Here is a 13,980-nt window from a genome sequence, read left to right as displayed (position 1 = left end):
AGGTTGATGTGAAAAATGCCTCCATGGAGTTTCACGCCGATCGGCCCAGTTATAGCTACCGTAAATAGTATAGTGAATTGGCTTGTTATAGCACCACCATAACGCAGATTTGAAAAATGTAGGGTGCCCAGCAAGCACGGTCAGGACCTGGACCAATTAATGTGTGTGTATGTATATGTATAATATATAATTTTTAGGGCATTTACCAAAAAGACGACTTGTCGTCATGTCAACATCATTAACGCTAGTTGCCGCCCGCCAAGAGATGCCCAATAATTGCGTTTATAATTTATTTTAATTGTATGTATTATTGTATAATGTGCTATTATTTTTGCTCCATATGCGAGATGTGTACTGTGTACAGAATGCAAACTGTAGTACTGGCTATTGACAATGACAGGATTGATTATTTATTTCTCCAACTGTGTCATGTTTTCCAATGTAACCAGACACCGGCATTAACGAGCCCTTTTCAGCTGTGCCTCTTTGATGTGCCAAGGTCCGCTGCGTGCCCTCTGTACTAGTGATTGACAGGCTGAACTGCACAATGTCAAAAGTCAGAACAGAAGCCGCAAACTTTATGTTGGAAAAATTCATGAGACAACCTTGATGAAGGTCCAGAGAGACCGAAACGTCTGTCAATTTGAATACAAACTGATGCGGCTGAGCATGAGCAGTGTGCAGGAGTTTTGTTCATGAAATACTTTTCTCATGATTGCTTCAGTCGTCAGACTCGTCACTGTCCAACGCACGTGCATCTGAACGGATGTGTGAATATTTATTTTGCATGGATAAATTCACCCTACGTATCATTCTCCAATGTCGCTGGTTGCCATGGAATCTATAATATTAACATCAGAACAAAAGCCGTACATTAAGGGAGAAAGGATCACTTTAGGAAAATCACTCTATGAAATCCAGGTAAATTTCATTTCCGTAACATCCCATACAATTTTTTGCCACTAGGTGGTGCAATGTTACATGGCATCCTATAAGATGAAACTACAACTTTGTCCACTAGTCGCCTTCCTATTCACAGGCTATACATATTCTCACTACCTGGGCTTTACTGTGTGTGTTTGTGTGTGTGTGTGTGTGTGTGTGTGTGTGTGTGTGTGTGTGTGTGTGTGTGTGTGTGTGTGTGTGTGTGTGTGTCTGTGTGCGCGTGTGTTACAGAGAGCGAGCTAGTGCGTGCGTGCGTGCGTGTGTGCGTGCGTGCGCGTTACAGCGAGTGAGAGAGAGAAGGAGAATGTAAAAGTGCTATGGTTTTATGAATGTAGAAAGACAGATGGCCCTGAGCAGTGGAATGACCACTGTTGCCTGTATCTCATCTATCACTGCTGAACAGACTTGTCTTCAACCAACCCGTGCACAACTTTAGTTGTGTGCGTGTGAGAGAGAGAGAGAGAGAGAGAGAGAGAGAGAGAGAGGAGAGAGAGAGAGAGAGAGGGAGAGAGGGAGAGAGAGGGAGAGAGGGAGAGAGGGAGAGAGAGAGAGAGAGAGAGAGAGAGAGAGAGAGAGAGAGAGAGAGAGAGAGAGAGAGAGGGAGAGAGAGAATGCCATGCTCACATAGTGTGTGGTAATTATGTGCTGAGTATAGACTAGTCTATCATATACTGTACACACAGACACAGAAACAGGTATATCATTCATTTTAATAATTCCATTCCAGTTCTTCCTTGGGAGTTTGAGTTTTAACCTTTTATATTACATTTCTCTCACTTACCAACCATGGCTGACAACTGTGGCACCTGTGCTTTGAAACAAATCACCAGTGGGGTTAGCCTTTTGCTGATAGCAAAACATTCTTTTAGGTTAGGCTGACAAAACCTTAGAGAAAAATGCATTACCACCAACACTGGCACAGGAATGCCATTGCAAAGGGCTGTTCCCTGTTAAGTCAATGCGTGATAATAACTGATTGTTAAGAGCAAACTCATGCAGTTGCACATTATTCACATATACTGTAAACTGCCCAGTGCAACAACAAGGCTTTTACTGTTGGCCAGGTCCACTGGCCTAATGGTGCCTTGCTCATACAGTAGGCAACCCTGTGATAACTACTGTCAGAGAACAGATGACTTAAATTAGATCATAAACCAGGGAATACAGCAACAAAAAACATGTATAAGAGATACAAAAGTATCGTATGATTTATTTACAAAAGTGTTTATCCCGCCAGAGATAGAATGAGGTGAGAGAGAATGACATGGAAAAGTTGACTATACGGACAAGAGAGCCCTGATACTGTAGGTCGATAGGTCCCGAAAGAACTGAGCTCCTAAACCGACAGAGACCTTACCTGCTCAAGTTATACAGAAATGGTGTGTGTGTGTGTGTGTGTGTGTGTGTGTGTGTGTGTGTGTGTGTGTGTGTGTGTGTGTGTGTGTGTGTGTGTGTGTGTGTGTGTGTGTGTGTGTGTGTGTGTGTGTGTGTGTGTGTGTGTGTGTGTGTGTGTGTGTGTGTGTGTGTGTGTGTGTGAGAATGACATGGGAAATTTGACTATACGGACAAGAGAGCCCTGATAGGTCGATAGGTCCACAAGACGTTAACTGAGCTCTTAAACAGACAGAGATCTCACCTGTCCTCACATGACAGCAGCTCCTCACCCTCTCACTCTGTCTGAGGCTTTCAGACAGACCTCCAGAACCCTGGAGGACCCTCATGCTTAGATACAGTATCGGTTTAGTGTTGTATTTCTCAGGATGACACGTAGAAAGGCCATGATGGAGAGATTAAGATTGTGCTGGGGAGAAGTGTGCGCAAGTGTGTGTGTGTGTGTGTGTGTGTGTGCGTGCGTGTGTGTGCGCGCGCACGTGTTTGTGTGTGTTCGTGCGAGCACATGTTCAGGTGAGCAAGAGGCCGAGGTGAGTGAGCAAAGGATAGAGAGTGTGTTGGAGCGAGAAACAAAGAATGGAAAGAGGTGGGATGAGATGGTTCTGTAATGAGATTTTGTTTCTCCCTGAAGATAACTTGCTGTCTAAATTCATTTGGCCAGGGTGTGCTCACCCGAATGGTTAAATGTGTAAAAAAAATAGAAAAGACTTTCATGTGTTTTCTTAATTTCTCCCTTGTGGACAATAATTTATAATCAAGTAAACTGATCATTGAATCCTCGAAGGCCATCTACAGTAAAATATAATACATTTTATAAAAAGGGGTTCTAGACTCTCTCTATCTCTCTCTCCCTATCTCTCTCTTTCTTTCTCTCTCTCTCACTCTTTAATAGCAATGGTCTCTGACCGTCTTAGCTGTTCTAAAATCACAGCAAATCCACAGCCGCTTATTGCATTTCTAAAACAGTTACTAAATAACTGTTGGTTAAACAGAGATCTAACACAGTGTATCGTGTACGGACATTACATCTTTCTTCATATCCCAATTAAGATCAGTTTTTGAGCTGCATTTCATTTAGAAGAACTCATAGTTCAACATGACTGAAATGGTTAGTCACTTACAGTGACTGAAATCAGGCACTTTATTTTGAATGCAGTGAGGTGAGTTCAGTTTTACTAAAGAGATCAGGTTTACACTGTTGCTCACTGATCTTAAAGTGATTATGAGAAATCTTACAGATAATGAATAAATATATTTTCATAATTTCACACCTCGTTAAAAAATGACTTTTGGTTCTCTGAATGCACAAATGAACCTCATGTCTGATTGAGATCCGTCATTTGTCACTAATGATATTCATTAACTTCATGTCAGCTTAGAATTTGATGCAGGGTGACAAATCCTTTTGGAGAGACTGAGAGCATGATTGTGTTAACTTATATTTAGGTCATGAATTCATGAATTATCTTTTTGCTAGAGTGGGCTGGCCAAGATGGGCAACAGTGCAAGTTAATACTTGACTACACTACACTACACTCCAAAATCCATAGATTATTTTGACAGTTTTATCGACATAACCTACTGTACATACTGTACACCATATTCAGAGTAAGCATGTCAGTTTGTTTCCCAGGGTTCATTTATTGATTTATTTTTATTTTTTAGAGCTGTTATTTGTAGTTCACTCAGTCGTAGTTCATTCAGCCCCCGGCTTTGTGCATTTACATTGGATACATACATTTTGATGTAACACTTCCTGAGGATTGCATGAAGTAATGTGGATGACTGCAATATGTAATATAAAGGACTGCAACTGTGTACTGGTCTGGACAAAGACAATAGCAGATCTACAAGCTCACAAAGCATAATGATAAATCATACTTCACTGCATGAATACAGAGACAGAATTTTACAAATGGCAAAACTTCATTTTTTATGTGTTTTGCTGTGTTTATGGCTGTGTTTATGGCATAATAATAATTATCAGTAACAACGTCAGTAACAATTTTGGTCCTTGGAACTGCAAAATCAATGGCCTTTTGTTAGGATTCCATTTTGTGACATTTGAGAGTCACTTGAGGCAGAACAACAAATCCTATTGATTTATAGAACCTGCTAGTTGCTTTTTAATTAATTTCCAGGGGGGAAGAAAAACATAATTTCCAGCTATGTTTAGTTGTGCATCAGGAAGGCTATTTATTTATCTATCCCATTTGTTGTTCAGATCTCTTGTTTATACACTGTAGTATTTAATTTACAATTTTTGGTTGGCTGTCTTCTACACCTCATATAGAAAAGGGTAATTAATTAACCATTGGGAAAGCACTTTTAAGAATTGATCATTCGGTATGTCTTTGGGGATTTACCTCTTGGGATAAGTGGATGCACACACGCACGCACGCACACACACACACACACACACACACACACACACACACACACACACACACACACACACACACACAAACCAAACAAATCCACAATCCACAACAAATCCACTTTAGGGGGTCTATTGTAGCTGGATCAGAATTGCCATTTCTCATTTTCTCAGCAGACTTGTACCAGGGAAGTATGAGGCTTGTACCAGACATACGTGAAAACGTCAAAAATGTAATACATGTATCTATTCTCTATATAGTACAAACTGTATCTTTCTATTTGTGCTTCTATCTATTTCTTCTCTCCCTCATAATCTCTCTTTATTATTTTTTCCTTCCCCATTTTCTTCTTCTATTTGCAGGGACCCCAGTCGCCCGACTAGCCTGCTGCCCGCCGATTGGACCTCAGGACTGGGCTTGGGGAGAGAGGATGAGCCCCTGCCTCCAGGGCTGGAGGCGCTGCCTCTTAGACTGATGCAACAGGACTGCACTGCTGTCAAAACCCTGCTGCTCAGACTGCGGCGAGCTCTACAGGAGGTGGGGGACAGATACGCACACACACGTTACACATACACACACACGGATACATGCACAATTTGAATGGAGATACTGTATAAGCTATATGATTAATTTTTATGTAAGATTCCACCACAGGACGAACACATTTCTTGTGTTTGAAGTAGAATTTTGCAGAATTCAAAATTACCTTTTACACATAATACCCTTTCCATTTTGTCCCCTTTACCTTTGATATTGGTTGTCACACAGAAGTACACAACTCCACACAAACATATACAGTACGCCTACATTGCTTCTTTACCTACTGTATATTCCGCTGTGTATTTCTATAATCAATCATCTTACATATTTTCTGGATGTTTATTTGATCAGTCATTAACTTCAGTGTTTGGCACTATAATGAAACAAATGGAGCCCACATTATTGGACACGTTTCAAAATTCTAAGTCAGAGAATAGCATGTTTTTATTTATTGGAAGGTTATTCCTTCACGAATCCCATCTAAAAACTTTTAGAACAAAGTTATTTGATTTTCCTCACTCAAACACCTGTCACAGACAACTCAGTCACAGACCTGTGATTTAAGTTTTTAATACATCTAGTCCTCTTAATAAAAAGTGATTGCATTACTTGGAGCCACACCAGTCCTTCACTGACAGTTTTGTGTGTCAGTCAACTACTATACTATACATCCCTCCTAAAGCACAGGCATTTATGCTTTTAGAAAGTCTCTGCAAATCAATATGTTGTTGTTCATTTCACCAAATAGTCCCTTGCGGGGGGGGGGGTGGCTTACTTTCAACTTGCCTCAAAGTACATGCACTCACGTTACACTCAAATATTTCAGGCGTACACATATAAACACAGCATGACTCTGTTTTTTAAAGGCTTTGGTGTTTTACTTTAGGCAATAAAGCTATAACGGTCAATTAGTTAAGCACTTATACATTCCAAGTACTTTGGTCTCACTGTGAAAAATCTAAGTACCATATTGATGGTCACAGTGTTCAGTCATGCACTCTCTCTCACTGGCCTAGTGCTGCAGAATGGAACGTTCTGAACCAGAAGTAGTGCTGCTGCTGGAATCGTTTTCACTGGATACCGGTCATGTATTTTACCAGATATTTTTACTTTACGATTTTTCAAAGATGTGTGAACTTGTTTTGGCTTTGGTCACTTACTGTCACAAAGCAATATATTAAGGCGAGGTCGCGTGCACACATCCGCATGGGTGACGGCAGACTGCTGGGCGTACAATGGCACTTTGGCATGGGGGCTCAGATCAACATATTGAATGAATTATGTACTGGCCATATATGGAGCGTGTCTTGAGTGTACAGGGTTTGAGGAGGTCTGGCCATATATGGAGCGTGTCTTGAGTCTACAGGGTTTTATGAGGTCAGATCAACATATGGAATGTCAGAACAGGTCAGCTCCATATATGGAGATCTAAGGATGGCAGCGGGGGCAGTGTCTTGAGTGTACAGGGTTTGATGATGGCCCAGGTAAGGCCGGGCCTTAATCTTCTGGCCTGTTGAGAACTCTAGTTTTTGCCGGCTGCCGGACACGGCTGCACTATTTACTTTGGGGCCGGCCCGTCTAGAGTTTGAATGGACAGGTATCAGTCAAAAGCGAGACATCGAAGAAGAAGGACCGGTGGGGTAGGATCAACATATGGAATGACAGAACAGGTCAGCTACATATATGGAGATCTAAGGGTTTGAGGTTTGAGGTCAGATGTAGTAGAGTTGATGGCCGGCTCCATATATCCAGATCTAGGTGATGATTCCATCTTCTCCATGTATGGCTCCCCAGGAGGTCAGTGTTGTAATCTTCATATGTGGAGACAGCCATATATGGTGGCGTGGCGTGTCACGAAGCGTGATGTCATTAGGCGTGACCATATATGGAGGCGTGATGTCACGAGGCGTGACCATATATGGAGGTGTGACCGACTGACCAACTGGTGGGAAATGCAGGTTTTCGTAGTAAACTGCAACCTACAGTCGCAATAATACTGTATATTGATAATGCATGCATTCTTTGTCTTTGTCACTTTGTCTTAAATAATTATGCATTACTTAGACATTTATAATATAAATGTCTAATATACATGTAGGAGCTGCCAAGGAGCGCAGATGATAAAACCTTAGACTCAACAAGTCTAGCTGAAAGGAAATCCATTAGCTCTGCCAGTCAGTCATCTACATGGATGACTGACCATCTCCAAATACAACATTATTACACGCATGCACGCATGCACCACAGAATGAATCGCTATACAAAACACAGGAAATAAAATCTGTTTATGTTCTGTTTTGGTCCTCTCCTCTCCATAGTTTTTGATGCTACAACAAGCTTTAATTTCATATTATTCTGAAAACTTTTAGAACAAAGTTCTTTGATTTTCCTCACTCAAACACCTGTCACAGACAACTCAGTCACAGACCTGTGATTTAAGTTTTTAATACATCTAGTCCTCTTAATAAAAAGTGATTGCATTACTTGGAGCCACACCAGTCCTTCACTGACAGTTTTGTGTGTCAATCAACTACTATACTATACATCCCTCCTAAAGCACAGGCATTTATGCTTTTAGAAAGTCTCTGCAAATCAATATGTTGTTGGGGGGGGGGGGCACACAGACAACTCAGTCACAGACCTGTGATTTAAGTTTTTAATACATCTAGTCCTCTTAATAAAAAAAAGTGATTGCATTACTTGGTGTGTATTTTTTTTCTTTTTTCTTTATCCCCATTTTTACCCCACAAACCTTTTTTTTCACCTAGTGGGAAGGACAGCGTACTGACCTCATTCTTCCTTCTATGCATGAGTTGTCCAAGCTGCTTCTTTTCACCTGACTGGGGGGAGTTTTCCCAGCCGGACGTAGCACGTGGAAGGAACACGTTATTCCAACTAGTTCCTTTCCCCTCCATCAGGTGCCCCAGCTGGCCAGGGGGAGGTAGTTTAGAGACCAGGATTGCTGTATGTTTTTTGTGAGGGTACCTATATATATACCCTATAGGCCAGGGGACACGGGGAGAACATGCAAACTCCACACAGAAAGGCCCTTGCCTTTCAATCTTGCCTATGTTACATATACAGTATTTTGTGATTTTACCAAGGGCATTATCTCAAATTAAACATATCTGTCTCTAATTAAAGTGGTGCATTTACATAACTTTGTGGAGTGCATTCTGCATTTCGCCTGTCAACATTTAGCAGAATCCCCTCCTTTTTTGAGTTATGGGCCACCGTCGGTTATTTTAAGCATTCCGCTTACCGATTTCACTGGCGTGTATGTGATTAAAGGGTTGTGTCAACCCCTAAGCTCTGCTTTCCTTTGTTAGCCCATTCATCATCTTTAGACACCGTGCTCCTAGGCAGTCCAAGTCATTAAACCCAGCGCGCCCAGGCAGTTTTCACCATTCTTGAATCTGAAAGGCTTTTTACTGAACCAGATCTAATTGAGGGGACAGTTGTGCACTAAGGCCTTTGGGACAGGGGTGACCTTAAAGATTGAGGGAGAGGGGGGGTGGCATGTGTGGCTATAGGTGCAGTGTGTTTGTGCAAGAGCAGAATGTCTGTCTCTCTGCATGGTGAACCTCATTGATCACTGTTGACACATTGATGGCCTGATGCCATGGCACACCTTTAAGGGGTAATGTGGAGGTATGCTTCTTCAAAGGGCAGCCAAACCAATAGACCATCTGAGTAGATGCTGTTCAAAGGTTTGGGCTCTCAGGTACCTTGGAGCTTTCTTAAGACATATACTGTACACTGGAGTGGTATTTTAAAACTGTGCTTGAACAATCCAGATTGTTCATTACAGCAGATGTCTCCATAGGAGGTCCTCGTTGTAAGTACTGTTTGTTTCTCTCATACTTACATTACTTACATTTGACTGGGGCTGAATAATTAATAATAATAATGAAAATACAAAATAAATATCACAATATTGAACTACTGCAGTTTGCGAATTGCAGCAACTGCAGAGAGGGGTTTCAAAAATGACTTCTAAACAAGGAATTTACGCAACATTTGATTCATGAATCAAGTGGAATTAATATTTTTACCCATAAATATTAATGTACATAAGGACCATGCATTTTGCATGTTTACTCTCTGTATACTATTGTATACTGTATTACTGCTAACAATTTTCCTTTTTCTTGACCTTCCAGGTTTCCATTCATTTCAGATTGATTGTTTGAAGAATTTATTAGAAGTTTTGTTTCATGACAGTACAGTTCTCTGGTACAAGGTCAAGAGAACCACTGCACTAGACCGTTTTGGAAAGGCCCATTTTGTTTTATTCCTTCACTTGTTCAACAACCTGGTATCAAAGAGCATAAAGAAAGATCTTGTGTATGTCCTCCTTAATTAGGATTATAAAGATTTGTCAAGTGGCAAATTATGTGAAATTATGTGGAGTAACGCAAAAGTAATGTAACCGGTAGTGTTACGAGTTACTTTCTCCAGGGAGCAATCAAGTAATGTAAGGCATTACTTTTTTCAAAAGTAATGTGAATGTGTAGTGTATTACTTTTTTGAGTAACAGACCCCAACTGCATGGGACTGAAGTAAGTTAATTAGCCTGGCGTCCACCTACAGTATGCTTTCTATGGCATAGGCATACGCCGGGAGAATCTAGACGCAGCTGCGCGACATGGGACTAATTAATTAGAGCGACAGAGAGAGAGAGGAGTGTGTGTGTATATGGGTGTGCGTGTGTGCGTCAATTTAACAAAGGTGCAGACGATCAGAAATCAGCAGAGAGTGATCGACGTTTGCGCTACTCTATGCCGAATTGACCTTTTTTTTCTCCCTGGAAATAAAAACGTCTGGGTTTCCGAGGCTATAAGTTAAAGTCTCATGTCTGTACTAGACATGGATGGACCGTTTAGCTGATCATAAATTAAAGACATTAAAGACAAACATAACAAAAATAAAGGCAATGTAATGTCAAGCATGTTTCAAGTGTCTCTGCAAGTTGCATACCATACTCAATCAATCAAACCACCTGAGGGGGCTCAAGTACCACCTAGGCAAATATTAACTTTCCCATGTGGTTATGACAGTAACGAAAAGTGTGCCTGCAGCCGTAAGGCTGTGTTGTCTTGTGTGTTGTTGCTGCTGCTGCTGCTGACACCGGTTTGTAATGTGCGTACTGCGTAGTGCGTTGCCAGCGCACATTTTCAGCTCACAGTAAAGCTGCATACCTGTTTAACTCATCTCCTTAGTTGTGTGCATTATTCTCCAACGCAACACTGCTGAAAGCAGCAGCAGGACGCAAGTAACGAGTAACGGCCGAACAGACCAGTAACTGTAATGTGATTAATCAATTTGGAGGAGTAGTGTCGTTATATTACTCGTTACCGACCAAAGTAGTGTAGTCACAGTAACTAGTTACTTTGTAATAGCTAGTTACACCCAACTCTGGTCCCAAAGGCAAGAGGGCAGCAGATGGCAAGAAATAGACCAGATCAGAATAACCCCAGCTTTGGAGCTCTTACGTCATCTCAACCTCAACTTATGCCTCATCCATACTTGATTGATCATTGCGTTGCTCACCGACGATAGCTGATCGACAATCTCACAATGCACCGCATTGCAACACCGCGTGAGCTTGTAGATCTGCTATTTACGGCGCGTAACACTGACGTGCTACTAATTATCCATCAGGCATTATCCTTCAATCAGCCTACCTCCTTACCTCTATAGCGTTCCTTCTTGCATTCTTCTTCTACATCCTGGATGTGTAAGAGACAGAGTCACATTATGTGTGGTCCCAGACAAAGATCCTCTCTCATTTTCCTCGTTTTTCCTGTCTTATCTTAAGCCCTCACAGGTGACATTTTGACTAGCTGTCAGGTGTTTTGTCAGAGTCAGAGTGTGTGCTGCATTCGTGCCCGTGTATAGCTGTGCATATCTGCTCTCATGTGAATTAATGTGTGTGTGTGTGTGTGTGTGTGTGTGTGTCTGTGTGTGTGTTTGCTCTCTGTGCCTGTGTGCACCCTGGAAGCCCTGCTGCTCCCTGCCTACTGGACACCTGCATGGGGTTGAAAAGCATAAATGTGTCTGATCACAGCAGGCATCATAAAACCCAGAGATTATGTATTGTAGCAAATTGTAAATAAATGTATTTATAATTTGTAATATGAGCATGACATTATGTCATGTTTGTGCCGCTAAGCCAGTATAAGTCCTTGATTGGCTAACTCAACCCATCGAGTTAGCCAATAAATGGAACAAGTTGTTCCATAAATGGAACTAATTGCGCCGTCGGAATTACGAGCGGATCCCACATTTTATGGGTTTGTTTCCTTCTTCTACAGAGCACAGAGACGAGTCCTGCCAGCAGCCTCCAGTCTCTACCCATCAGCCCTTGTAGTGAAAAGTCCCTTCCACTTAAGGTAAGCCTAATGAGAAACCATATGCCATTTGATTTGTTTTTGTCCATGTCTGAAAAATGAAGGCTGTGTGGAAGTAACTAAATGTTGCGTTCTATCCAATGGCCAGCAGGGGTTGACTCTAGGGCAGGGGTCCTCAACTAGAAATGCTGAAGGTCCACTATTAACTTTTGAAAAAGACTGATGGTCCGGTCCCATGAGCACGCTGCGGGCCACGCAGCGGCCAACCTGTTTTAGTTTAGTACAGTCAAACCAAGGCAAGCTTATACAAAACGGATCACCTCCATAGAAATACAATGTTTCACAATTCCCCTCCAAATATTCACAGCAAATGAGAGGTATTGTGTTGAAGCACAAAGAACACTTTCATTTTTGCCTGCTTAATAATAAGCACGTTGATAGCACGTTGGTTACCAAGACTAGTTGTCTTTTTTCTTAATTTAACAAAAATCAGACCCGTCTGAAGTGAGTTGTACTGTACTGTACTGTACTGTACTGTACTGTACTGTACTGTACTGTACTGTACTGTACTGTACTGTACTGTACTGTACTGTACTGTACTGTACTGGCCCTCCTCCCTGGCCTGTGTGTGCCTGTGTGACACTTGGTGGTGAACAAATGCTATGTTCATGCTCGGACACAGGGAGGGACACACACATAGCTGTCTATAGGAGTGGTTGCACCACTCAAAAACTAAATTAATACTCAATAAACTCCCACTTTGCCTCATGCCCTCATCATACCTCACAAACACCACCAACTGACCATTATCACTGGTATCATCATAATACCTCACAAACACCATCAACTGACCATTATCACTGGTATCATCATAATACCTCACAAACACCAACTGACCATTATCACTGGTATCATCATAATACCTCACAAACATCACAACTGACCATTATCACTGGTATAATCATAATACCTCACAAACACCACCAACTGACCATTATCACTGGTATAATCATAATGCCACACAAACACCACAACTGACCATTATCACTGGTGTCATCATAATACCTCACAAACACCACAACTGACCATTATCACTGGTGTCATCATAATACCTCACAAACACAACAACTGACCATTATCACTGGTATCATCATAATACCTCACAAACACAACAACTGACCATTATCACTGGTGTCATCATAATACCTCACAAACATCACAACTGACCATTATCACTGGTATAATCATAATACCTCACAAACACCACCAACTGACCATTATCACTGGTATAATCATAATGCCACACAAACACCACAACTGACCATTATCACTGGTGTCATCATAATACCTCACAAACACAACAACTGACCATTATCACTGGTATCATCATAATACCTCACAAACACAACAACTGACCATTATCACTGGTGTCAGTGGACTTGTCCACTGCTGGGGAAATGCATGGTCAGACCCATAAGGTTCCATTTGGACCCCTGGTGGCCCCGAACCAGACCTTAAGAAACAGTGGCCTATTTGAAAAGCAGTGCACATGAAAGATATTGATTGAGATATTGAAATCTGTTGTTGTAGATGTAATAGTTTGAGTTCTTCAGCAGTAGATAATGGCCATTGGAGTGTGACGTAAAACAAGTAAATTAAAGTGCACTGCATAACTGCAGTGTACGCTACTCTTATCTGGCATTTGAAAATGCCACTTTTTTACAGTAGCATACTCAAAATAGATTTAGATGGTTATTAGTGTCAAGGCTACAGTTGTTGAGATCAAAATGATTACTGCTAATGAGAATCATTTTGGTTTTTATAGTAGTATTATACTGTGAGGTCATTATCACAGTGATATACCATAGTTGAATTCATTCACAATACAGAGTTAATCTACTCTTTGTCTGACAAGCATGTAGGAGTGTATTAATGTTTGACATGCTACCTACTGTAAATCACAAATATTACTCCTACACATGTTCTGTATGTAATGGGCTCAATAGCAGTGCACACACAACAGCAGGTTTTCCTTCAAAGTTCAAATAATGTTCCAGTGCTTCATAGTAACATACATTACGGCTTGCCATGCCTTAGTTATATCAGATTGGATTTGGGGACCCATACAGTCAAAGGTGATAGTGCATGCACATCCACTCTAGCCCAGATGCTATACAGGCAACACTGTTAAAGAGACTCAGTTCCACTGGTTTAATATTGATTTGTTTTAGATCACTAGGATCTTCTTCAGGAATACTACTCCTAGTATTCCTGAAGAAGATATAGTGATCGAAACGTTGAATCAATAATAAACCAGTGGAGCTGAGTTTCTTTACCATGGTGTCGGGGATCCATACAGTAATATCCCCCTC

At 41.3% G+C, this 13,980-nt stretch overlaps 1 protein-coding gene across 3 annotated transcripts in view; it reads left to right on the top strand.

Annotated features, from left to right (window-relative positions):
• The window catches only part of ccser1 (coiled-coil serine-rich protein 1), a 156,622-nt gene that overhangs the window by 45,497 nt on the left and 97,145 nt on the right, over window positions 1-13,980 (top strand). For all 3 annotated transcript variants that reach the window (XR_013964162.1, XM_080765111.1, XM_080765112.1), the window contains exons 8-9: window positions 5,078-5,252; window positions 11,573-11,650. Coding sequence is in view for 2 of the 3 variants with exons in the window: in XM_080765111.1 (XP_080621237.1) it covers window positions 5,078-5,252; window positions 11,573-11,650 (253 nt within the window). In the remaining variant the exon portion in view is untranslated. The remainder of the gene's footprint in view (window positions 1-5,077; window positions 5,253-11,572; window positions 11,651-13,980) is intronic.

Source organism: Protomyctophum bolini, assembly GCF_963924005.1.
Source record: "Protomyctophum bolini genome assembly, chromosome: 6".
NCBI classification, from domain to species: Eukaryota; Metazoa; Chordata; class Actinopteri; order Myctophiformes; family Myctophidae; genus Protomyctophum; species Protomyctophum bolini.
The sequence above is the reverse complement of the archived record's forward strand: the minus strand, read 5'-3'. Positions and strand labels throughout refer to the sequence as shown.